This window comes from Epinephelus moara, chromosome 14, assembly GCF_006386435.1.
Source record: "Epinephelus moara isolate mb chromosome 14, YSFRI_EMoa_1.0, whole genome shotgun sequence".
In the NCBI taxonomy this organism is placed as follows: Eukaryota; Metazoa; Chordata; class Actinopteri; order Perciformes; family Serranidae; genus Epinephelus; species Epinephelus moara.
Window position 1 is genome coordinate 4,704,725 of NC_065519.1, and position 26,893 is coordinate 4,731,617.

General features: G+C 42.3%; 1 protein-coding gene across 2 annotated transcripts in view; it reads left to right on the forward strand.

Moving 5' to 3' along the window:
- Window positions 1–26,893, forward strand: part of mapkbp1 (mitogen-activated protein kinase binding protein 1) — a 59,101-nt gene that overhangs the window by 9,929 nt on the left and 22,279 nt on the right. For both annotated transcript variants that reach the window (XM_050061904.1, XM_050061903.1), the window contains exons 2-12: window positions 1,746–1,837; window positions 16,830–16,892; window positions 17,280–17,337; window positions 20,689–20,859; window positions 21,845–21,982; window positions 22,067–22,249; window positions 24,290–24,450; window positions 24,714–24,912; window positions 25,329–25,490; window positions 25,586–25,794; window positions 25,898–25,989. In XM_050061904.1, the coding sequence (XP_049917861.1) occupies window positions 1,746–1,837; window positions 16,830–16,892; window positions 17,280–17,337; window positions 20,689–20,859; window positions 21,845–21,982; window positions 22,067–22,249; window positions 24,290–24,450; window positions 24,714–24,912; window positions 25,329–25,490; window positions 25,586–25,794; window positions 25,898–25,989 (1,528 nt within the window). The remainder of the gene's footprint in view (window positions 1–1,745; window positions 1,838–16,829; window positions 16,893–17,279; window positions 17,338–20,688; window positions 20,860–21,844; window positions 21,983–22,066; window positions 22,250–24,289; window positions 24,451–24,713; window positions 24,913–25,328; window positions 25,491–25,585; window positions 25,795–25,897; window positions 25,990–26,893) is intronic.

Below are 26,893 nucleotides of genomic sequence, written 5' to 3' on the forward strand. Positions count from 1 at the left end.
GATCGACAGAAAATTAATCGGCAACTATTTTAATAATCAATTAATAGTTTAACCCTCTGAGACCCACCATAGATCCATTTCTGTCTGTCTTAGGCCCTGATCACACAGAAAGTATTTTAGCAGCTGAATGCGGCTTTTTGTAATTGTGTTTAATGAGAAACTGGTGGTAGTGGTTGCTGGATACCCAGAGCTGTACGGCCCAATGATAGACAGCAGGTTGTCAAACTGCCCCTGAGTCATCTTAAAATATGCCTGTAAATGTCCATCATGGAGGAGAAGCTCCTGGACCAACTGGTGGTACTATGTCCATCATGGAGGAGAAGCTCCTGGACCAACTGGTGGTACTTCCCATGATCCAGCCTCTTTTTTAGGGTCTCATGTACCCACACAGATCTCTGTTTATCTGCTGACAGCCTCTCACCCTCATCCAGAGCTACAGACAGTACCCTCTGCCTCAACATGTCAGGAGCTACATACTCATTACTGTCAGATAACTTAAATAAATGGTAGATTAATTACAGGGGAAGGACATAATGGGCTGGTTGCCTGGCAACAATAAAAAGGCATAGCAAGTGTTTTAGGGGGAGATAACAGGTCAATGGTAAATGCACCATAGAAGAGGTACACATCATCTGAAAGCTTGATGAAATGCAAAAATGACCATTACCACTAAAATCATGACTCATATCACAATAGCAAGAGGTGTCAGAATAATTACAACATGATTTTTTTTGCATATTGCGCAGCTGTAGGCTTAAGTTTTCTTTTAAAGGATCTTGAGAAGGATAACAGATATTTTAGAAGGTTTTTGTAGTTCCTGAAGGCTGTTTAAATGAAGGTTTTGATAATACGTGAGCTTGATGATATTTACGGGGATATTTTAAGAAGTATCAGTGGTTTTAAAGGGGTCACAGGGATTGATGAAGGTACTCCAGCCAAAGCTGTCTGGAACATTTTTGTGTTTTTCAATGGGTTCTTGGGGTATTTCAGGAGGTTTCATTGGGTTAGACGGTTTTAGTGGTTCCTGAGGTGGTAAAAAGGTTCATGACAGTGTTCCAGGTGGGTACAAGATGATATTTGATGGGTTTCAAGGGGCACTGGGGGGCTATGGGTATTTATGAGGGTTTTCAGTTGGGATACACAATAATATCGGTACATCATTGGTATCGGCCTATATTGGCTTTATAAAAATTGAATATTGGAATCAGCCAACACGCTGATGATATCAGTATGTCAGTGGTATCAGCAATTATCAGCTTTTAAATTAACTATCAGAATCGTCCAACATGCTTTTTCTTATTTTGCTCAATGAATAAATATTACATACATTGAAAATTACTGTATTTCACGTCTCCATCTGGTGGTGGGCCATCATGATAAGAGTATGCATGTATAATATGATGTTAATTCCACTACAGAAGACACTTCATGATCACCAAAATTAGGTGGGGAAAAAGTGGATATTTAGATATCGGTTATCAGTCAAATGAGTTGCGTACATATCGGCATATAGGATATCGGCAAAAAATCCAACATCATGCATCCATAGTTTGCAGCAGTTCTGGAGCTGGTTTAAGTGGTCTTAGTGGAGGTAGGGGCACCAGTTCAGGAGTATATTAGAGATGTGTCAGGGTGTTGGAGTGGGGTTATGAGGAAGTTTAGGGATATCCTACCGTGTCTAGGTGTCTGGATTCATTGATCTAAAATCTGACTGTGACTAATAACTGATGACCTTTGCCCTCCAGGTGACCTTGGAGAAGGTTCTGGGTATCACAGCTCCGGGGAACCGAGCGCTGGCCTGCGACCCCCGAACTGGACTGTTGGCTTATCCTGCAGGGTGAGGATACACTGGTACACTGTGTGTGTGTGTGTGTGTGTGTGTGTGTGTGTGTGTGAGTTAGTGTCATGTGATGATGTATACCATGATGGAAATTTGTGACTGAAGGATTTCAGTGTTTGTAGAGCAGTATCAGAGCAGTCAGAGTGAAGTGTAAACATTGAAAATTGTAAACTGAAGTGTAACCAGTGACATCAGTTGAAGTGTTAAATGAAGTGTAAACATATGAGATGGAGTCATTGGAATGAGCTGAAGCACTTTCAAAGCAGTTGAGTTTCCTTTGAAGGGTTATACTGTCACTGAGAGGAGTTGAAGTATCAGTATATATTTATACTGTGATGTAAAAGTAAATACACTGATGTCTTTTATGTACGTCACTCTCGTTGACTCTGCTGTTGAACTATAATTGAAGTGTGAATGTTTCCATACAGCTGATGTGTTACATAATGAGTATAAACACTGTGTTATGTACTTCATGTGTACAGTTGAGATGATTGTACGGGGAAACAGAAGATTAAACTCACTCAGGAATGTCGCAATAAATCAACCGACTGTAACTGACAGTCAGGGCTTCACTGTCTCATGTTCAGGATCTTAAAGGCTAATGACATGATCAGATTATCAGATTAAACACATCACATACACACACTCACATGGCGGTCCATTAGGAGCCATGGTACTGATATTTACCACGAGACTCCAGTCTGCTGGAGGATTTACACTTAACAAGGCACTCAACTCTCAACTACCTGAGGACTCCTGGAAAAGACTCAGCAATTAGTCCAGGGTTCTCTGTAGGGGCTCTCTGGGATCTTTTATGAGTTTCGTTGGATTGTCACGGTTCTGAAGGGTTTTAAGGAGTTCTTGGGGTTTTTCAGGAGTTCTTGAGGGGTTATAAGGGAACCTTGAGGTGGATTCAGGGATCTTTCACAAAGTTCTAGGAGACTGTCAAGGTGTTTCAGGAGTGTCTTAGACAAGAATTTAAAGGTACTTAAAGTGACATGGTGGGTTTCTTCAAGAGATTTCAGTGGTTCCTAAAGAATTTCAGGAGTCACATAGGTAGGTCTGAAGAGATTCCAAGAGTTCTTGAGGTGTTCTCATCTTTTTTAATTTGGTGTTGGGGTTCTATTGTTTTTGGGGAGGTTCAGAAGTTCCAGGGTTCCAGCGGACGTGTGAGGGTATTCTGGGGTTACAGGGTTTTAGAGGTCTTTCGAGGAGATTTTCAGGAGTTCTTGATGGTTTATACGAGAACCTTGAGGTGGATTCAGGAATCTTTGAGCAAGTTCAGGGAATCTGAAAAGATGTTTCAGGGGTGTCTGACAGGATTTTAAAGATACTTGAAATGACCAAATGTTTTTTAAGAGGTTTTTTAGGGGTTCTAGGAGTTATTAGGGGATGTCAGTGGTCCGCAGGTCTCTCAAGAGGTTTCAGTGGTTCCTAAAGACTTTCAGGGATCACATATGTAGGTCTGAAATGGATTCCAAGAGTTCTTAACATGTTCCAGTGTTTTTTAAAAGGTGCTGTAGGGGGTTCTCAGAGAGTTCCAAGAGTCAATTTGGTTTTTTAGGGTGTTCCAGTGTTTCAGAGTCCTTTAAGGATATATTAAGGACTCTTGAAAAAATCAATAGGAGTTCTTTGTGGGGTTCTTGGTGGTCTTTCAGAGGGGTGTCTGTAATTCCTGAAAGGTTTCAGGGGTCAGATATGTATATGTGAAGAGATCCAAGAGTTCTTGAGATGTTCTTATGTTTTCTTTAATGTGTTATAGGGGGCAAGGGTCAGTTGGTCTTTTTTCTGTGAGGGTGCTTCAGAGGTCACAGGGTTTTAGGGGTCTTTTAAGGATTCTTAAAAACATCTGTAGGGGTTCTTGGGGGTGGTCTCAGTGGTCTGTCAGAGGGATTTCAGTGGTTCCTGAAAAGTGTCAAGAGTTCTTTAAATGATCACAGGGTCACCCAGGGGTCCCACGAGTTTCTAAGAGTGTACTCTACAGGAGTTTGTTAAAAAAATGGCTGACTGTGTGTCACTGTGTGTTTATCTGAAGAGACACTGCCTGGATTTTGTTATTTTCTTCCAATGATACTGTCATCAGGACGTCCCTGGGTTTATAAATACAGCAAACGAGAGCAAATGTGATGTTGGCTTTCACTTTCGTCGATGATACTGTTTACAAACAGTAACTGACAACCCTGCATAGCCTTTAAAGGGGTCTCAGTGGTCCATGGGTGTCCGGGGGGATCCAGGGGACTTTTTGAAGATGTTTCCTGTGTGATTGAAAGGGAGCTGTGGGAGTTTGTGAAGTTTTCCGATCTTGTTGGATCCACTAAAGGATGTGATCCGTGTTGCAGGGTGGAGTGCAGTCAACAAATAAAGGATTAAACTGTGGTGTCTGTGTAAACGTTTGTCTCTCTGGTAAAGGTTGTTTTGCATGTTGTGTTTGTCAAGTTGTCCTGTTAAAGGTTAAAGTTACATCACAGCTGATGTTTGTCATTGAAGTCAGTCTGAAGGGACAGTCCTCACCTGTCAGGGGTCTGTTCTCAGGTGAAGTTGTCAGTCAAGGAAGAGTCACTAGAAACCAGTAGAATTAACACAATCAATGTTATTTATTTAACCTCTATTTAACCAGGAAGTCCCACTGAGATTGAAGATCTCTTTTTTATGAGAGATCTGGCCAAAATGCAACAAATGCAACATTTAATACAAAAATCCACAATAAAACAACAACTATTCAAACACAGTGGCCTCTCAAGAAAAACAAGCGCACGTCTCTGTCACCATGTTCTTTATGATGCTGAGTGCAGAGCAGGAAAATGCAGTTTCCCCAGATGTGTTGAAACCTGGGGTTCATTTAAAAGCAACCACTTGGAGGAGCGCAGCAGGTAACTACCAGAGCTGACACACAGAAGGGAGCAGAGGGAGGCCGGAAGTTTGCCCAATATTGCTTGGTAGATAAAGATATACCAATGCTGTTGTCTGCAAGTGGTCAGTGATGCCCAACCCACCAAATCATAGAAAATGCAGTGATGAATAAAGGACTTTGCATTTGTAATTAAATGTAGAGATGCATGGTACACTGAATTTAGGCTACATGAAATGGAGAAGGTTGCATGCATATACAGTATGACATCGTTTGAAGTGGACACACTGAAGCAGAAAGACCAGGTCACAGGACAGTTGATGTTTGTTTAAATTATCAACAGGACGAAAAGGGACGATGTTTGTCTCTTAAACATGGACCTGGAGGTTTTTGTATTGGAAATACAAACTAGAGGTTTTTTTTTTTTTACAAAGAAACTCAACCCCCTGTTAACTCAGTCAATTTCAACACATTTTATTCTCTATCGTTACATTTTTTGCTGCTTTTGTTGTTTGTCAGAGTTGTAGATAACACTCCGTCACATCTCAGTGATACACAAGAAGAAGAAAAGTGATTTCCCAAATGGTGGAACAATAAGTCAATTATTTAATAAGTTAATTGGCAGATATTTTGACAATCAGTGAATCAGTTTTTGAGCAAATACACCAAATGTCTCCAGTGACTCATATTAACTGTCTTCTCTGTTTGATATAAACTGAATCTTCTCGTGATTTGTTCTGGTGGTTGAACAAAACAAATTATCTGAAGATGAAAATTAATTTTTCCTGCAATTATTATTGAAAATAATTGTTTGTTGCAGCTCTACAGAACACAAGGGTGTGGAAGGAGAATTCTCTTGGAAGGATTGGGGAAATTTATTTTCTTGACACTTTGGTGTCTTTCTTCTTGGAAGGACAGAGAGTGTTTCTTTTTGTGAATCAGCTGCAGGAGCACGACAAACAGGAAGTGTTAATAACCACTTAGTGTTGATGGTTCCATGTAAATGTGTATTTGGAGTTTTTCCTCACAGCTCTGTGTTTACTGAAGGAATTCACACTGACGATAGAAATATGACCCGTCACACAGCTCTGTGAGGCGTTCAGGAGCTTCATGTTGACTCACTGAGTCAGATCTGTGTTAGCAGCTGCGTGTGAATGCAGGACAGGATGTGGAGCCTGTGAGTCCTTCTGCTGCTCCTCCTGCCTGACACTGAGCTCCAAGTAGGGATTTAAATCACTATTTCCATCACGATACAACAGTGTATCAATTTACTGGACAACGATACGATATTTGCCGACATCACAATGTCTGTCAGGATACAATTTCGATTCAGTTCAATGCAGGAGTATGCGATTAATATGAGACGATATTTTATGTCGGTCACAGAAGAAACTTTCTTTCTTGCTTTTGGCCATAAAAGATAAAACAACACCAGTCACATAAGTAATTGTAACAGGTTTAGTGCAGTAAAGTTCACTTTAAACTGACTCCACTGACACACATAAAACAGCACGTGGGATAAGTTAACCCTCAGGGCTTTCTGTCAGAAATGTTTCCATTGTAACTCACACCATCATCTTTTTCCTAAAACGTCTGGGCTCTCTGGTTCATAGCCCTGAAGGCAAACTTCTCCCAGCCGCCATAAAACATGGATTAACACTAAGATCGCTTAATAAAAGTAAAAAATTTGGCTCAATAATATGGTTCATAGAAGACACAGTTGTTTTCAGTCAGCCATTATTAGCTTAAGCACTTTTAAATTGCGTGCATTAGCCCAGTGGCTAGCAGAGTTTTCCCCTACGCATAGCTGCATCAATTATAGGGGTGGGTGTGATATTGTATCGATACACGGATGCCAGGTATCAATCTTATGTTATATACGTTATCAATTAAATACATATTTTAATACAACTTTTGTTACTAGAATAATAAAATCATTCTTTTTCGGTCCACTAGATGGTGCTGATGGTTTTTATCCCGGTGAGGTCAGCAGAGGTCTCAGTTAGCGGCATTTGGCAGGAAGTTCATCAAAACAAAGATGGAGGCACCGGAGAAAGAAATCAGAAACCTGCAGTTGGCATTTAAATCAAACGTCTGGACTTATTTTGGATTTCTTAACACAGAAAGAAAGGAGGACTTGGATGTGACACGTGATTTGTTAGCAGTGTCATACAAGAATAAAATACTCTGGGAATGCTACGAACATGAGGGCTCACCTCACACGCCACCATCCAGAGCTAGTGTTAGCCGCTGATGGCCAAGCTAATGCTAAACCAGGTCCACCGAAAAAAAACAAACACTGGACACACTTAGCTCGAAGAAACTACGATCCAACTGTGAGAGAGCTGCTGCAATAAAAATGATTAAAGTCGGATGAAAACTTTATCTTAGGAGGTAAAACTGGTGTTGACAAAGTTTTCCTTCGCAAAGGGAAAAAAAGGTTATAAATACTCAGCATATGGCAATAATATTGTATTGTGACCTAAGTATCCTGGGGCCGCATTCATACTGGTGCTATTTGGTCCGCTTTAAACGAAGCCTGGTTCACTTCCACGGATAGTTCAGTTTGGAGTGGTCACCGTCCAGCCAAACTCTACCTGAAAAACACCCCGTTTTACCAAGAATGCTGCGTTGTTTTGTGTAAACAGAGTGAGACAAATGAAGAGTAAAAACGCAGGTAAGGTAAAACTTTAATGTCCCTGGGGGGGCAATTTGGGAAACAGACATAAGTAAAATAAAGCAGTAATACAAACACAGAACCCAGTATCACACACTGTCAGAGGTAAATCATGGACAATTAGTGGTCACTGCTGGTTTAGATAAGCAATAGCAGACGGGACAAAAGATTTAGGGATTTTGCTACATGTAGAGAGGCTGAACCTCCGACCTGATCGAAGTATCTGACACTCAACATGGAGGGGATGTTGAGAGTCTGAGACGTTAACACAGTTCAGTGATTCAGTTTGGATGCAGATGTGATTTTCCTTCTGGTCTCTTGAGTCTCTGAAGCTCACGTTTCTGTTTTCGTCTTTGAATTAAGCTAATAATTTGAACACTGTGCAGCGTTTGGTGTCACGTTAGCAATAACATTAGCAGTAACGTTAGCAATAATGTTAGCAGTAACGTTAGCAATAATGTTAGCAGTAACCAGAGTCGTGTTTGAGCTTGTTAGCTTTCTGACATGGTTAACTCTGCTTATTGTGACCGTGTGATAGTTTTGGTAAATGCAGCCTTTTTGAATTGAAAACATGCAAAGCTCTAAAGAATTTTGTCAAAACATTATATTTCCATATTGAAGCAGATCTGATAAAATAAAAGCCTCCTCTACAAACAATGTAAAGATTCCTGATGAACCGTTGCCTTGATGATTTATTTCAGTGCTGCAGGACTCGAACATGGACTCAAACATGCCCTGTGAACTAGAGTTGTTTGAGTCTCTTGAGATGCTTTGGGAATTAATGGTTTTTACAGTCACTGAATTCAATGAAATGTTTACGAAAACCAGGACGTTTTTTTTTACCAGCAAATGTTCATTTATAAACATGATTTTCAGGCTGTAACATTAAAATATAATTTATGTTCACGTTTGTGTTATCTGTCAGAACAAATCAACAGTCTCAAGGCAGTAACAGCAGACTGTATAATTATTATCTTTATGTGTTAACTGGTGTGAGGGTTGTGTGCCAGATGATCCTGCTGACACACTGAGTCAGTTTAAAACCTTTTTGGATGAGTCTGAACTCAGAGGAATGATGGGAATGTCAGAGGGCGAGCGGTGGAAGACATCCAGGTTTTAATGTCCTCCAGAGTCCCACACAGCCGTCCAATCAGCCGAGGGCGTGGGAGGGGCACGGCTGACGATTGGACAGAGCCACCGGTCAGATCAGAAGATTCACATTCAGTTTACGGATGAAAAGACGTCAGTTTGCAGTGGAGACAGTGAATAAGTGAAGTGGGTCAGTGGAGCGAGGGGGGAGGCGTGAGGGGGTGAATGTAGGTTAATGTGGAGAGACGTTCATGTTACACAGTGAATGAAATGTGACGGAGAGTATAATATAATAACTGTCTGTGTTCTGTCTGAGCTGTGTGATGTAGAGCTGTAGTAAAGGGTCTCGCTGTGTCCTGTGTGGAGCAGCACACACTGATAGTCTTGTGTTTTATTACATGTCGTTAAAGACAGTTTATCACATTATACCAGATAAAATAATGGCAGGCGATAACAGCATTATTAAAATGATATAATTCTGTTTGTTCACAGTTGTTATTAAATGATTGACTCATTTAGTTGGGGGTACGTTTCATGTCTGTTGAAAATATATATTTTATAACTATTTTCTTTTAAAACAGCACATTTTACAGGTTAAGGCGAGAGCATATTATAAAATTAGATAAACGTTTTGTATCTCACTAGAGTTGCAGCGGTATGAGATTTTCCAACATGGCGGTAAAGCTGTATACTAACCTTCCCGTGTAATCAATCTACCTTTTTTTTTCCCCCCAGTAATCAGTGTGTAGCTGCTGACATGTTGAGGCAGAGGGTACTGTCTGTAGCTCTGGTTGAGGGTGAGAGGCTGTCAGCAGATAAACAGATCTGTGTGGGTACATGAGACCCTAAAAAAGAGGCTGGATCATGGGGAGTACCACCAGTTGGTCCAGGAGCTTCTCCTCCATCATGGACGTTTACAGGCGTATGTTAGGATGACTCAGGGGCAGTTTGACAGCCTGCTGTCTATCATCAGGCCCGCCACTCAAATCATCCGATGGAGATAATGTGACTGGACAGTGGGAAAAAAGCAGAGATGACGTGGGGCGCTTTTCTGAGTTGAAGTTTTTTCAACTGGAGGAGTTCAGAGTGCCAAACGTCTGCAAAAACGCCAATTGCCTAGAGCACAGAAGCTGCGAGCAAAAAGCTTCATTCTCATTAAAAACAATTAACAAAAAGCTGCCTCCAGCTGCTAAAACACGTCCTGTACGATCGAGGCCTAACTTGACAATAAGGTTACATAATATGGGGCCAACTCATGACTAACATCGTTGACATGACCCCGTTGGGTAACAACCAAAAATATCCTTTTCCTTTAGATATCATTTAAGTTGTTTATGTTTAAGCTTCACAACTACTGGATGTTTGTTACACTGAAGGAATGTTTCAACTTAAACCACTGATCGTTAGACTGAAAAACCACCTTCCTTTTGTAGGTCTACTTTTTAAAATGTGAAATGCACCCCAGTTATAGAACGACTCGGTAACAGTACTACATTATTTATTGGTGAAGTCTATTTTGTATGAAAATGTTTCTTGTTCCTTCAGAGAGGTGGAAAACAGCAAAGAAAAATTGGTCAAAAAATGATTTTCTTTACCCATTTTTATTTATTTATTTTTTGCTCTGGCAGCTCAGATGTCTTTACACCTCAGTCATAATAATAATTCAGAGGAAACTGAAGACAAACTGAAGCCGTGATAAAATAAATGCAGAGAGGAAACCAGGCAGACAGGAAATAAATGATTTACATAAATGTGTTTCCTCATATTATAAAATATTATTATTTGATAATGTAAAACAGAAAGACGAGAACAGAGCCGTCCTCTCTTCTCTGCAGCCCTCTGTCTCTGTGTTTCTCTTGGTGCATTGCAGATGTGTTCAGGATGGGTTGGGTCGGTGGTCTCTGGTACAAACTGTACCTGAACACATCATGTTACACTGCTGCAGTCTGTGTGTATGTGTGCGTGTGCGCACATGTGTGTGTAAGACAAGGGCACCTTCCTCTGTCATATGAAGACTCCCTTTAAAGGACCATTCGCATGTTTCTCATGTTTTAGCAGCAGTCCTGGGTTTTAGACAGAGTTCCTTCCTTACAGACAGATATGAGGTTTTTGTTTTGACTTTTTGCCTTTTGTCAGTGTAGAAAAAGAGACAGAGAGAGAGGTTTGACCTGCAGCAAAGGTTTGATGGTGAGAATCAAACATTGTGGTGTGTATCTAAATCCTGAGACTACCAGACGGAAGCAGACACGGGTACCACAGCAGAAGCTAAGAGATGTTCTGCTGTGGACGGGGACAGCAACAATTTTAGACACCCTAAAAGATATCTGTTTAAGTGTACGCTATATTTAGAATATTTTTACCGCTGTACCGTACTGTCAAACAGCAATTTTAGACAGGAGCTGTTATCTACGTTCTGGTTAGAGCCAGACTCCATTGAGAAAAACAGTCACTGACCTCAGAAGCTGTTGGTGCTGCCTTGATCAGTGAGTTTGTGTTATTGTGTGACCGCTGCCATTCAGCAGCTAACAAGCGGAGCTAGCTGCTAACAGCCACCGTTACAATTAACAAACTCCAGCAGCTCCACCATCCACAGTCAGACACACGGCAGATTATTTACTGCTGAATTACAGCTCACAACTCTCCTCAACATCCTGGTGCAGACTATTTACTGGAGTTTACCAGCCTGTTGCTGTGGCATTTGGAGATAATTACAAGCGCAGCCGTTCTGGTCTTTTAATGTCCAATAGTCTGCCACTAACATTTTTGTCATGTCTCGTCAACAAAAAATGAAACAGATTTTGTCTTATCATTAAGATCTATTTTAGGTCGTTATGGTCTCGTTTTCGTCATGGAAAAAAGATTGCTGTTGAAAAATTTGCGTCAACGAAATTAACACTTAACATGCAGCTGGTATAAATGAGACCTGGATATGATCTTGTATTGGGTTGATATCAGATATGAAGCTAGCAGATGAAAACGAGCAGCAACATAAAGAGCAAACATTGAATTTGTACTGTTTATAGTGTTGTATTGTTTTGCATCAGCTTTCATCCATCCACAATGTTTACTACACTTCAAAACAAGTTGAGGGGATTACACTTCGTTTCACTTACGTATGTGACTGGTGTCAGTAGATAAGTAAATATACAGAATATGCCTCCAGTGTCCAACGCAAGGAAGATTTCTTTACAGGTGGATAGATAGAGTACCTGTAGCCATGGGATAGAGACTAATTTTGTCCATTTTTCACCATCCAGTAGTTTGGAATATTTGCTTGGAACATAACCAGGACAAAAACAGGACCAAGATCGCATGGCAACATATAAATGAATATGTTGGCCTGACATGTCTTGTGAAATGTTTGATAAAAAAGAGGTATTAACAGCTGAACGAGTCACAATGACAGTCTGACTGTATATAATGTATAACCATATTTAAGCAGGACATTACTCAGATTCACAATGTGTTAAAATGAAATGTGACACACAAACTCACTTGACGATCAACACAGGCAGCTGAGCTGAAGAAAATAGCCTGTTACTTTAGCTAGCACACTGTCATGCAATCTGTCTGAAATCAACCGCAAAAGTTAAATTTGCTTAACATATTCGAGGCAAATTCCGGACCGATATAGAGTTTCTCAGGCACATCAGATATCACAGAGATTCCCGTTGGAATGAATGGACTTCCAGTTGCCTCGTCTCTGTATACATACGCAAGTGGAAACATGGCGTAAGCAGGAGAGGAGACAATGCCCTCTTATGAAACTGGACGTGTATACCATTTCATACCAGTGGTGCAGGTTGTAATGTGTTGTCTTTTGTTATAGAGCATCTTTGGTTAAGGTTCAGTTTAAGGTCAGGGTGATGGTCGGGGTTAGGTACCTCATGCTGTGATTGGTCATCTGTGTGGAGGTGAGAAAGTAGGCGTCGCTCTCTTTCTGACACTTTTCATGTGAACAGCTGAACTGGACACTTTGAATGACTTCATGTCTGAACATGTGCTTTAAGATCTCCATATTTAAACATCAATACATTTTTTGATTTCACAGCAGATAGAAACACTCACTAAATATTTGTAGTGTTACCTAACCTCAGTGTCAGTGAGGGTCCTCACAAGTACAGAGGTACAAATGTATGTGTGTGTGTGTGTGTGTGTGTGTGTGTGTGTGTGTGTGTGTGTTGATGAGGAAGAATATAATTGGTTGCTGAATCAGCTGCTTACAGTCAGCAAACACTTATCGCTGATCATCCCCACACACAGACACACACTCACACACAGCCTGCTGACTCACACAGGGATTATACGTGTGTGTGTGTGTGTGTGTGTGTGTGTGTGTGTGTGTGTGTAAGCAGATCTGAGAGTTTAAAATGTGATGCAGTCACACAGAAAGAGCGGATTAAAGGAGCAGCCTGACGTTTAAATAAATGTTCAGATGGATATTAACATCATGTCTGTGTGTTAGCGTAGCTTAGCATAAAGACTTTAAACGGGTGGGAACAGTTAGCCTGGCTCGGTCCAAAGTTCAAACACTGATTAACATGTGTTGTGTCTCATATCAGAGCTGAGTTTCTTCTTCCTCTCGGTCCTGTTAGTCATGTGACAACCCCTCAAATACGTGGTGACCTCTGGAGGGTCCCGACCCCTCAGGTTGGGAAGCAGTGGAAAAATAAAAGCCAGAACAGGATCTGTGTACAGAACTGTATGTCTTTGTGTCTTAAAGGCTGTTTATATGTAAGTCAGACAAAATTAGATCAGCGGCTTGTCACAGAAAAAACCCTCTGTCCCCATGGCAACCACCGCTGTCCAATCAGCAGCAGTCATAGTGACCCAGTGGTCACATGATCTGAGTCAGCTTAGAGTCTTCAGCCCTGTTGACCCTCAGAGATATATATATATATGTACACTGTATATAGACGCCACGTTGACTGTGTCAACCCGTTGCAGCGATGCATCAGCGTCGCCGCCATATTGGAAAGATCAAGACAGGCCTGTAAACAAATGAAACCAACAGATGTCGACAACATGTCAACCAACTAGCACGCTAGGTGGCTAACACTGTCTGCTTCTCATAAACCCCTTCATTAAAACAGAATATATAGACCTTCACCACGGCTCATTTTAAAAAGGACACAACAAGACAACGTGTTCCCACCTGTTCAGACAGGGTGATGATGTCACAGGTGAGCAGGGATCATCACCTGGACGAGTCAGAACAAACAACATCCTGTTTCTGTTTGTCTGCTGAGAGGTCAGAGCTCAGAGACGGCTTTGATGCGACACCTGCAACACACACACACACACACACACACACACACACACACACACACAGGGCACCCTTGATAAATAAAGACGAATAAAGAAACTCAGACAAAAGAGAACAAAGCCCAAAATAATACAACCTGGATTCTAAAGAAGTTGGAGTCCTGTGTTAAATTTACATAAACACCCTGACTAAGAATCTTCCTAGTAGACCAACAGTCATCATCAGGGTCCATTAGTCAACTAGTCTCCTGCATGTTTCTGATATGAATGTAATGATGAAATGATATATTTTGGTGGTTTGAGTTGAAGGTGTGAGAAAGAATAGTATCAGTAACATTGTTAACACTGTGCTACATTACAGAGAAATACAAAACCGTACTAATGAACCTTCATTAATATAGGCCTATATTTTATCTACAAGTGCACGTCACACACTGAGCGAGAAACAATAAAGTTTATCAGTTTGAACATTACATATCTTGTCTTTGTAATGTATTCAATCAAGTGTAGATCAAAGAAGATTTGCAAATCATTGCATTCTCTTTGATTTTCGTTTTACACAGCTGTTTTACTCCAACGTTTTTGGAATCATGATTGTGCAGTAAAAACAAGAAGTAATGCAAATGCATCAGTAGTAAACTATACGTATATTATGTAAGCACCAAAAGTAAAAGTACTCATTCTTCAGAATTATATATATTATACTACTGGATTAAAGTTACTCAGGTAACCAAAATGACTTGGCCCAGAATTGGCCTGAACTTGGCATGCCGGATGAAATTAGCTGGGCCACATCCGGTTTCCTGACTCGGCTGAGACTCGGCATGAATGACATCCCAGTATTTGGCCAAATCAGCTGGCCTGATTCCAGCTGCCGACAGTGCCATCACTGGGCCGGTCGGTCCAGATTTGGCAACCACCAGAGCCTGTTTTGGTGCTGGCCACCATTTTGTCTGGAAGCCGTGTCCCAGCCAGAATAGGCCCGTCTTTACAACACTTAATTGGGCGCAGATTTGGCAACCATCAGACCAGGACTCATTTTGATGCTGGTTGCTGATTCATCCGCCTGCCATTTGTCAGCTGGGCTAGGCCCGTATCTGTAATACCTACATGTGGGCCAGATTTGGTAAAAATGAACTCGGCCAAAGCTGGCTCACATTTCGCACCACTGAGCTGTAACGTAGCCGAGTCAGCCGGCACTCAGCCAGCATTGGGCCGAGTCCTATGGCTACCTGGGTATTGATGTATTAATGTGTTCATCACTTTAATGTGGCAGCTGGTAAAGGTGGAGCTCTGCTGGGTGGTTTAATCTATAATATTACAACATCGTCTATTATTATTTATATTAATAATTTGAATCTGTAAAGAAACTGAAGAAGATGAAAGTAGTGCAGTTAAAAGGGCAATATTTACCTCTGAGATGTAGTGGAGTAGAAATATAAAGTGACAGAAAATGGAAATGCTTGAGTACAGTACAAATGCTATTATCTTTGTACAGAGCGGGTCCAGAGAGGGTCTGGGACAGTTCGTGGTCTGAGCTGTTTATGAAGTTTCAGGTCGGACAGACTGAGTCACCAAACAGAGACTCATTAAACCTGCACTGTGTTTATACAGCAGTGTGTGTGTGTGTGTGTGTAAGAGAGAGAGAGAGAGAGAGAGACTGAGCTTGAGGAGTAACTGTTGAACTGTGATCCTTTAAGAAAACTTCAGGAAGTTCTGACTTATTTTGGAAGTTAAACCTGAACTTCTTTTTGTTCCAGAGGTAAGGAAACACATGCTAACAATGACAATGCTAACATGTTGATGTTAAGCAGGCATAATATTTACCATGTTCACCATCTTAGCTTAGTTTGTTAACATGTCAAGTCCAGCTGAGGACGATGGGAATGTTATTATCTGCAGGTATTTGGTCATAAACCAAAGTATTAGACTCACTGTCACTGTGTCTGATGTGTTTGATGTGTGTGTTTGTTCAGTGGGTGGAGCGTGTGTTTTCTTTCAGGTAGCGTTTTCATTTGTTATCTCCACCAGGTGAAAGCCTGGAGGGGATTGTGTGTGTGAGTGTGTGTGTTTCCGTTTGTCTGAAGCTAATCTCTCAAACTACTGGACCAATCAGCCTCATACTTTGTGTGCACATGTATGACTGATGGTGGTTGTGGTGATTGATAATAGCTGAAAACCCTGTTTTATTGAGTGTTTTATATCATCACTGACTGCTGACTCCTCTTGATGGGCCGGTAGAGACCACAAGTTTTCCAGAAATTGTTTCACCTAACAAGAGCAAGCCATAGGCCTCTGATCACACAGAAAGAGTTTTAGCAGCTGGAGGCGGCTTTTTGTAATTGTTTTTAATGAGAATGAAGCTTATTGCTCGCTGTTTCTGTGTTGTGAGGCACCTTGCGTTTCTGTGCTCTAGGCGCCTGGCGTTTTTGCAGGGGCACTTTGAACTCCTCGAGCTGAAAAAATCCAGGGCGGAAAAGTGCTCCACGTCAACTCAGCTTTTTTCCTGTTGTCTAATGGCATGATCTGAGAGGCAGGCCTTCTGTGGTGGTCATGACAACAAATTTACAGTTGGTAGACAATGGAGGAGAATCTGGTGGTGCTCAGTTGCTCAGCAGGACCACTGGACTCCCTGTAGGTTGTAATAATTTTTGTTATGCTGGGCCCAACGATAGACAGTAGGCCTAGAAGCAGCCATCATGGAGGAGAAGCTCCTGGACCAACTGGTGGTACCCCCCATGATCCAGCCTCTTTTTTAGGGTCTCATGTACCTCGCATTTTGCAACCTGCTTCACGCTTTCTGTGTGATCGATCGGGGCCTTAGTGTCTGTTGCAGGACACATTATGGCCTTCATAGTGGCTCAAACACTGACTGAACTGGTGCATCTGCAGATTCATTCTATACCCAATACGTTACGTTCCACAATAGTTAGTAGGTACAATATGAGATGAATAAGCTTTAGGGATGCTGAAATGTGCTGTACTGCATCTGCTGGAACAGAATCAGCTCAAGTGGCTGCCTGGCAGAGATCTGCACTCTACTGAGTGGACTTTGCTAGTTTGATCATGTGTTACCCTGCTAACTCATGTATGTGTGTGTGTGTCTGCAGGTGTGTTGTCGTCCTGTTGAATCCCCGGAAGAACAAACAGCATCACATCTTCAACAGCTCCAGGTAAAACTTCAACCAATCAGCTCTCACTTCCTGTTCCTGTCAGATATATCAAAAAAATCTAAATTTGTTTTAAAAATTTGATGTGTTTGTGGTTCAGTTCTGTGTAGTCCAAACTCTGTGAGACAAACTGTGATCTCTTTTCTCTCACAGTTTCTTTCAAACCTCAAACAAACAAAAACCTTGTTGTTATTATTGTTAGTGTACAATATTTAACTTTGTATCTGAAGCATCAGTGCTGTTGCCATGGTTACCTGCAGGATGATCAAAGGACGGTCAAACTGCTGATCTGATCACACGGACGATAACAGACGTCTGACAGCTGAGAAGGGTTTTCTGTGGCGGTGATATAAAACAAGTGACCTTCTTCTGTCTTCCTCTGTTCTTCAGGAAGGCGATCACCACGTTAGCATTTTCTCCAGATGGGAAATATGTCGTCACAGGAGAGGTGAGTCTGATCCAGGACCAGACGGGGTCAGGTACCGTCAATATGTCTGATAACAGCTCACAAAGTCACATCAGCTCTGATCACCACAGGAGGAGAGACGTATGTTAGGAAATCAGAAGTTATTAAAGCACTGTTTGTGATTTTATTCACATATATTAATATTATAATTTTAAGCTTGTGACCCTCTACAACAATTGACAACAACTGAAATATCAACATTATCCGAGCAGATTGATCTGAAATTTAGTGTATTATTCCTGCTCCTTAGAGGATGAACGCTGTTGACTTTAGGGACCTCATGTCTTTTAATCTGGTGACATACTTACCAAGTCATGGATGAAAGTGTTGGACATGTGATGGAGCGAGTGTTCACTGGTTGCCATGGCAGCAGAGGGCGAGGCGCCAGACAGACAGACAGACAGAGAGGATGGTATAAAACAGAAGGAGAGCAGTCTGATCAAACAAACTGAAGCTGTCAGACGTTTTCAGACAAAGGTATTTAACATCTGACCAGTTAAAGCTGTAAATCACCACCTTTAATTTAAAAAGGTCAGATTTAAGGCCCACACACACCAAACCAACTTCAGAGAGCTTTCAGCAATGAAGGCCCCCTGTAACGTCGCCTGATGTCCTCATGTCTCGGCCAAAAAGTTGCACATGAACACACTGCAAAGACTACAGCTGACAGCCAACTAACAAGGACGTTCTGCACCTGTACGAGAGGAAATAACTCTCCACACCAGCAACGAGCGGTAATCCTAATTCAAAAAGGGAAACAAGAACACTGTCTTGAGGCTAGTTAGCCAGTTAGCATGTGAACAACACAATCCAATGTGGAAAGAACAAAGCATATTTCCCGTGCCTTAGAGATAGGGTAAGGAGCTCAGACATCTAGAGGGAGCTCAGAGTAGGACACTGCTCCTTCGCGTTGAAAAGGGTCAATTGAGGTGGTTCAGGTATCTGATCAGGATCCTCCTGAGCGCCTCCCGTTGGAGGTTTTCCAGGCACGTCCCACTGGTAGGAAGCCTTGAGACAGACCCAGAACACGCTGGAGCTATTAAATATCTCATCTGGCCGGGGAACGCCTTGGGGTCCCCCAGGAGGAGCTGGAAAGTGTTGCTGGGGAGAGGGACGTCTGGGGTGCTTTGCTTGGTCTGCTGCCCCCACGACCCGGCCTGGATAAGCCGATGAAAATGGATGGATGGTTAGAAGTGAATAATAACACTATCCATCATAAAACATATTTGCTAAAGAGCTCAGAGGCTAAAGTAAAATAATCCTACCTTATGTAACAAGTTTGTTTTGGTCTCACTCCATCATGACTTAAGCTGTTTGTTTGCTTTCCTCTCTTCTGTTTCTCTTCTAATGCGCTAAGCTGAACTGCCAATCAGAGAGATTTTCATTACCGTTGCGCTCTGTTGTGCCGACACTGAATCAAAACACTGATTCAGTAGAAAAAAATCCAACTGGCACCAACTGTGTGAGATACACCAAGCCAACCAGGGTGGTAGACGGCCCATCTTTGACTGACAGCCGACCGTTGACTTGGTGTGTCAGGGCCTCAAAAGAAGATTCTTTGGTATATAAAACAGTGTCATCAGCATATAAATGCATAATAAAAATTGTGTATATTAAATATAACAGAGGACCAAGAATAGAGCCTTGTGGGACGCCTCCACTACCCCTAAGAAAACTTCAATTTACAGGATACCAACTGTCATGAAATTACTGGAAAAGTTATTAAATTAAAATAACTGTTTTCCAGGCCTGGAAATGCTTCGGAAATGACAGAATGAAACATTTTGAATATACATTGTTTTGGCTATTGTTTATTACCCTTAAATCCAGTGCTGCGCTGCTTGACTGTTGGAGTGGATCTTCGGTTTTCTATACCCCAAAAAGGGTTGCAGCCTTGAGGTTTTGTGAGGTACCCATATGGGCCAGTCTGGTCTAAGAGGGTAGGCAACTAGTTGGTTGCAGGATTATCTAACTTGTGAGAAAAGATAACAAGTGCTTACCCGCAAATGCCTTGGAAGTGCATGTTTTCAGGCCTACCCATTTAAACAGCTTTCAAAAAGTCATGGAAAATGGGTAAAATATTGAAAAAAAAAGTGAATTGTAGCCTCAGTTTCCTGTTGTTAGCTGACAGGAGTGGCACCTGGTGTGGTCTTCTGCTGCTGTAGCCCATCTGCTTCAAGGTTGGGCAAGGTGTTGTTGCTTCAGAGATGGTCTTCTGCACACCTTGGTTGGAACCAGTGCTTATTTGACTTCCTGTTGCCTTTCTATCATCTTGAACCAGTCTGGCCATTCTCCTCTGACCTCTGGCATCAACAAGGCATTTTGGCTCACTGGATATTTTCTCTTTTTGGGACCATCCTCTGTAAACCCTAGAGATGGTTGTACTGAAAATCCCAGTAAATGATGCTCTGATGCTCAGTTTGAACTTCAGCAGCTTGTCTTCACCATGTCTACATGACTAAATGCTTTGAGTTGCTGCCACGTGATTGGCTGATTAGATATTTTCTTTAAAGAGCAGTTGAACAAATGTACCTAATAAAGTCGCCGGTGAGTGTAGATATTTTTATTTTAGATGTATTTAATTTAACAGTCAGATTAAATATAATGAACCGGGCAGAGGAGGAACATAAGGCAGTCCTGAGTGATGAAGAGGAGATGATGAGGATGAAGAGAGGCTGTAGTGTAACAGAAGGTCCTCTCAGCATGATGTGAACACAACCTGCTGCTGTCGGCTCTGAAACTGATCAGTTCACTCGCTGCTGCTGCTGTTCACTGTGGAAACTGAGGACCTGAATCAGACGCCTGATTAAATCAACATGTTTCAGACCAACATGTATAAAATAAACCTCCACAAACTACAGTCGTCAATAAAATGATTGTTTTTCATTTATTTTGGTAATAAATGTCAGGCAGTGGTAGAAATTCAGGGTTCAGGGTGATAAGATCAGACATGTTTATAAAGAGGTTGTTTCCATTAGAATAATAATTTACATACAACAAATCTTCTTTGGTGTATAAATAATAAAATAAAGTTTTATATATATCAGACAGTTAATTCAGAAATCAGAGCATTTTACACTGCTGATTAATCTGCTGATTATCTTTTTTGATTAATTTTTTTTTTCATTATTTAAACTATAAAATGTCAAAAATATTGAGTGAATATCGACTAATTGTTTCAGCTTCAGCAGAAATATTTTTGAACAGAAACTCTTCATGTTTGACTGAAATCAGTGGAATGATTCTAATGATATTTACATTATTTCAATATTTCTCTTCCTCCTCCCTCATCTCATCTTCCTCTTCCTTGTCTTCCTCCTCCTCTTCCCTCAGAGCGGCCACATGCCGGCGGTTCGAATCTGGGAGGTGTCGGAGCGTGTTCAGGTTGCTGAGCTGCAGGAGCATAAATATGGAGTCGCCTGTGTGGCGTTTTCTCCCAATGGGAAATATATCGTCAGCGTGGGCTACCAACACGACATGATGGTCAACGTCTGGAACTGGAAGGTAACAGAGCTGCTCTCTGATTGGTTGATCGACTGAGCGATTGTCGTGTGACTGAGCAGCTGAAACTGAACCTCACACAGTGCAACAGTTATTTCAGCAGGTCTGGATGATCGTCAGAACTACTGTGTATTTTTAAAATCAGGCTTTTAATGTGAAAATCTGCAGGAAGTGTTGAGTTTTATTAACAGTGATAAAAACAGGAGAGTAAAACCAGCTTATTGATAAATAGAGAGAGTGTTTGAGTGTGACTCGACTTTATGGGAATAAACTTTACACTTAAATCACCAAACATTTCAAAATAAAAGCCTAGTTCAACAGAAGGGTTCAGCACACTGCAAAAGACTTTATAGTAAAAACAATTGTGGTGCAGTTGGACATTAAACCCACTGAGTGAGTCCACGGCTCTGATCACATGACTTCTGATGATGTGGTGCATTCAAAGACCGTTTGTTTGGTTCATTGGAGTCGAACTTTACTGCCGTTTATTTTCACAACAGCCGAAAAACACAAGAGACGTTTATTAATTTAAAGGAACATTCTGCTGTTTTTTCCCCACATTTAAATTCTGGACAGAAGTAATTTACGTAGTTCAAATAACTTATGGAGTGATGAGTATTTTATTTATATTTCTACATTTAAAAATCTTTTGGATCATTTGTGCGTTTTTATTTTGTAAATCTGAGAGAAAACAAGTCCAATTTTTGTATATTTTTTTTAAAAGACACAATTTCAGTACTTTTATCAATATGACTTATTGACTTGCATCACCTTTTAGCTAAGGTTGTACAGATTTTAGGGATATGAAACATTTAAAGATACTCCTAGAAATGTGGACCGTTTCTATAGCAGCGTTCAAAGGGTTAAGAATTTCAGTCAAACTGCTCTGAGGTCAGAGGTCAGCTGATGGATTTTAGCAGCGAGCTGCAGTTGAACATTAAATCCGACCTGTTGACAGATTCTTTTTTTGTTGTTTTTTGTTTACCAGAAAAACATCGTCATTGCAGCCAATAAGGTGTCCAGTAAAGTGACGGCCGTCTCCTTCTCTGACGACAGCTCCTACTTTGTTACCGCCGGCAACCGCCACGTCAAGTTCTGGTACCTGGACCATGCCAAGACCTCCAAGGTTCTCGCATCAATCGCTCTTTACACACCTGTGTCATGAAAACATCCTGTATGATTACTGATCATCCTCTCCACCTGTCTGCAGGTGAACGCCACCGTCCCTCTTCTGGGGCGTTCAGGGCTGCTGGGAGAGCTCAGGAATAACTTCTTCAGCGATGTGGCGTGTGGGCGAGGTCGACAGGCCTCCTCCACCTTCTGCATCACTTCCTCTGGTCTGCTGTGTGAGTTCAACGACCGGCGACTCCTCGACAAGTGGGTCGAGCTGCGGGTGAGCGCTCAGTGCAGGAAGTTTACTCAGCACGTACTGAGGGTTTCCAGGGGAGGTGCTTTAACCTCTCCTTTACATTTACTTTTCAGACCTCCAGTGCTTTAACTCCTCACCTTGCTGCAGTGATGTTCAGGTGCACTCCTGTACTCTGTGACATCACTGTTGCTGTGGTAACAGGTGTGCGATTACAGCTAATGAGAAACTTTGAGGCAGAGAAACACAGCTGTTCTCACTGAGGGCCTGTGTCCACAAAGCATTTTTTACCGCAGAAAAGCGGTGGCAGGGCGCTAGAGAGCGCTTCCTTGCTTTTTTTAATGACGTGCTGCGCATGGGTTGTGTTTATAACAATATCTTGACGCTAACATTAGCTAGGTAGCTAACATTACGCTACATCAGGCCCTGATGTTAACTGACTGCTTATATTTTTCACTGTGTGTCTTTACTGTAAAACACTCTAATGTGAAGTTCCTCTTCTTCCTCCTCCGCTTCCTGTGCAGAGAGTCGACTCTGCGTCCGTAAGTCGTCACCTCACCTGGACTCAGTCAGTTCAGCCTGTGACACCTCAACAACACTCAGACTGATGAAGAGCTCCTTAAACATGTTTATAAATAATCAAACATGACATTTATCAAACATGTAACATAAGCACAGACTGTATTAAAAAAATGGTTGCAGCCAATACTGAGGTGCCCTTAACCTGCATTCTCACTAATGGCCAGCAGGGGGTGACGCCACCGATTTCAATAAGAAGTCTGATTGTATCAACCTTATTACTGAGGGCGCTACTGGAGAATCAATCATTGGTGCAACTTCTGGTGAAATAGTGGATGAAGCAGTAAGCTAGTCAGTGGCATTGTAATCGTTAATGTTCCTGGTCAAAAAAGGAAAACAACCAAAGCTTTGAGTTTGCTGTTGAATAAACTGATAAGTTCTGTAAGGAAGGTTTGTGATTAACCAAAGTTGAACTTGGCTCTGAAAGTTAGCATAGATTAACTTTTGCCTTTGCAGATTGAGCTCAGTGCAAAATTTAACTGACCATAAATGCTAGTTAGCACTGTAGCTGCTAAGGCTAAAATTATGATGAAACAACAAGTAAAGTATTAGTTTTGGTTTGTTTAACAACACACTGCTAAATTATTTAATAGAGCACCCCAGGAATGACTCCTGAAACCCAGAAATGAGTTCGCATTTTAGGACCCAGTTCCTTTGTCTTGTAGTCAGTGGGTTTTCGAATGGGTTTTGGTTAGATGCCTAAAATAAGGTCTGTGGTTCACACAAGCTTAAGAGACTTTCATATATCTTTATCTATAACACAACGTTTTTGACGAGGCAACACTAACTTCTGCGTCAACCTACAGAAAAATGTAATCCATGGAGCACTCTATTAACAACGTACTGCTTCATCATCATATTATAATGATATATAGACTGATGATGAAGAGCATGAATCTGATCTGAATTATCTGAATCTTCATCCTCACTGGCTGAACTGACTGACCTGGACACGCCCACTTCCTTCCTCTCACTCCATTGGTCCGTTTCACAACACGCTGCCGTCATTCATAACCAACACTCCACCTGACTGGGAGAAGGGACGTATCACCTCGTTCACCCTCCACGATGATATACAGAGGACCCTGAACGCAGCATTACTCACCTCCACCAACATGTACTGGTCCTGTAGCACTGACACTAGACTGGTCCTACAGTCGTGACGCAGCAGCAGCAGCTCAGAGGCGTCTTTGTCTGAATCTTCACCCACTCACATTCTCTCACTTCATTTACATTTCAGTCTTTGATTCAGTCCGAGAGACACAAAGAACAAAAACATTTTCAGTCTCACATTAAAATGTGGATCAATCCGCCGCCGAAAATAGTCCCTAACAAACGCACTGTTTCCTCCACCTGTGGTCGGACCTCACAAAGGATCAAAAACACATCTTCATCTCCATGGTGTCCTCATCACTCAGCAAGATGAAGTGAAGTGAATGAAGTGTCTCACCTGTCTGTCTGCGTGTCCACCTGTCTGTGTGTCCTCAGGCGTCTCAGGCCACCTGTCTGTCCGTCACAGACGAGCTGATCTTCTGTGGTTGTTCTGACGGCACGGTTCGAGCTTTCAGCCCCGTCAACCTACACTTCCTGTGCACTCTGCCCCGCCCACACTGTCTGGGAGCTGACATCGCCAATATGGTGGACGCCAGGTCTCTCTCTCTCACACATACACACACACACACACACACACACACACACACACACACATACTGTATGTATGGAAATTTATACCAAATATAGATAAATGGAAAACAACATACAGAGTGTTCTGTTTTTATTTAGAGGTCAGCTGACCACTAGACATGTAGACAGGTTACCATGGAAACAGACACATCATCATGGTTTTTATTTCCCGTTGGCATGACAACAGTCCTGTTAGAATAACTCTCCTCCCTCTTTGTCTCCTCTGCAGTCAGCTGTTCTCCTGCAGGCCGGAGGCTCGGTACCCAGACACGGTGGCGGTGACCTATGACCCCGCCAACCGCTGGCTGTCGTGCGTCTACAACGACCATAGTGTTTACGTGTGGGACGTCCGAGACCTCCGAGACCCCCGCAGAGCGGGAAAACTCTACTCGGCCCTCTACCACTCCTCCTGTGTGTGGAGCCTGGAGGTCAGTGTGTTCATATAAATCACAAACACAATGAGGGCTTCAGTCACACATTCCTGAGAGGTCAAAGGTCACAGAGCTGAAACACCAGCTCATAAAAACACAACAACATGACAGGAGCACCTGCAGCTGCTGCAGCCGTGTGTCCCTGCAGGAAGTACAGAGGGGAATCACTCAGTTATATATTAAGGATTCACCACAGACACACAGTGGATACATGAGTTCAGTATAAGAAATTAATTTTATTAATTATATGATCAGTTTAATAATTTAATGAACTCTTCTTCTGTTAGATGTTCACATTGATTCCACTCTCACGTCTATACGATAAATATGAAGCCACAGGCAGCAGCTGTCTCCAGTCAGTGTCAGCGTGTTGAAACACTTGAGTTGAGCACCTCCTCTTGTGTCTCCTGCAGGTGTACCCAGAGGGAGGAGGAGGAGGAGGAGGAGGAGGAGGAGGAGGAGGAGGAGAGGCACGACTTCCCCCCGGGTCGTTCCTGTCCTGCTCCTCAGACAACACCATCCGACTGTGGAACACCGACAGCCACAAACTCCTCACCAGGAACATCCTGAGCCATGTACGAGAACACACACACCTCTGCTTTTATATCTACATTACACACACCTACACCTGCACACTGACCTGACACCCTCCTGACCTCTGACCCTTCAGGACCTGCAGAAGGTCATATACGTGGACGACAACATCTCCAGCCTCCTGGACCCAGAGAGCATCTCCATCACCGGTGGCAACACTGAGAAGGCGGGGTCATCGGGCTCAGAGGGGCAGCAGACGGACCAGAGCAGGGCGGGCATTAGGACCCTGAGAGTTAGTCCTGATGGACAGCACCTGGCCTCTGGAGACCGTATGGGCGTCCTCAGGTGAGAAGAGGGCGGGGACTGTGTTTGAGTCCAGACAGGAAGAAGACATGAAGCGTCTGCACACTTCTAATACTCTATGTGTGTGTGTGTGTGTGTGTTGTAGGATCCATGATCTGGACAGTATGGAGGAGATCTTGAACGTTCAGGCTCACGACTCAGAGATACTCTGCCTCGAGTTCTCCAAACCAGATACAGGTGAGAAACACCTCTGTTATAAAACAATGTATAAACTCAACACATATGCACTCACTGGCCACTCAAATATCTAATCAGCCAATCACGTGGCAGCAGCTCAGTGCATTCAGTCATGTAGACATGGTGGAGACGAGCTGCTGAAGTTCAAACTGAGCATCAGAATGATGAAGAAAGGTGATTTAAGTGACTTTGAACGTGGCATGGTTGTTGGCAGCAGGATAACGCACCATGTCACAAAGCTTACATCATCTCAAACATGACGATGAGTTCACTGTACTCCAATGGCCTCCACAGTCACCAGATCTCAGTCCAATAGAGCACCTTTGGGATGTGCTGGAACGGGAGATTCTCATCATGGATGTGCAGCCAACAAATCTGCAGCAACTGTGTGATGTCATCATGTCAATATGGACCAACATCTCTGAGGAATGTTTCCAGCACCTTGTTGAATCTGTGACACCAAGAATTAAAAAGGAGGTCCAACCTGGTACTTGCAAGGTGTCCCTAATAAAGTGGCCCGTGAGAGCATAATTCATACTTTTGCACACTATAAACACAACGTTAAAATCAGTATAAAACAAAACTTGACACAGACAGTAAATAAAACAATCTTTAACAACATAGAAGACACGTACAGAATATACAAACTATTTTGTTGTACATAATTTGGAAGTGTCTGAAAAGCCAGTCACGCCTGCAGGTCTAAACTGTGGCAGTATTTCCCACGCTACCTTCGCTGTCACATTACCTTGAACCAGCAGCCGCTCTGCCCCTGAGCAAGGCAGCAGACCTGCAGAGCTGCTGCAGGGCGGATGCACTGAGGCTGACCTCCACCTCGCTGTGTTGGTGGTGGTTCAGTTGTGGCTTCTGTGACATCACAGTAGAGTCAGACGAAAAAAGATCA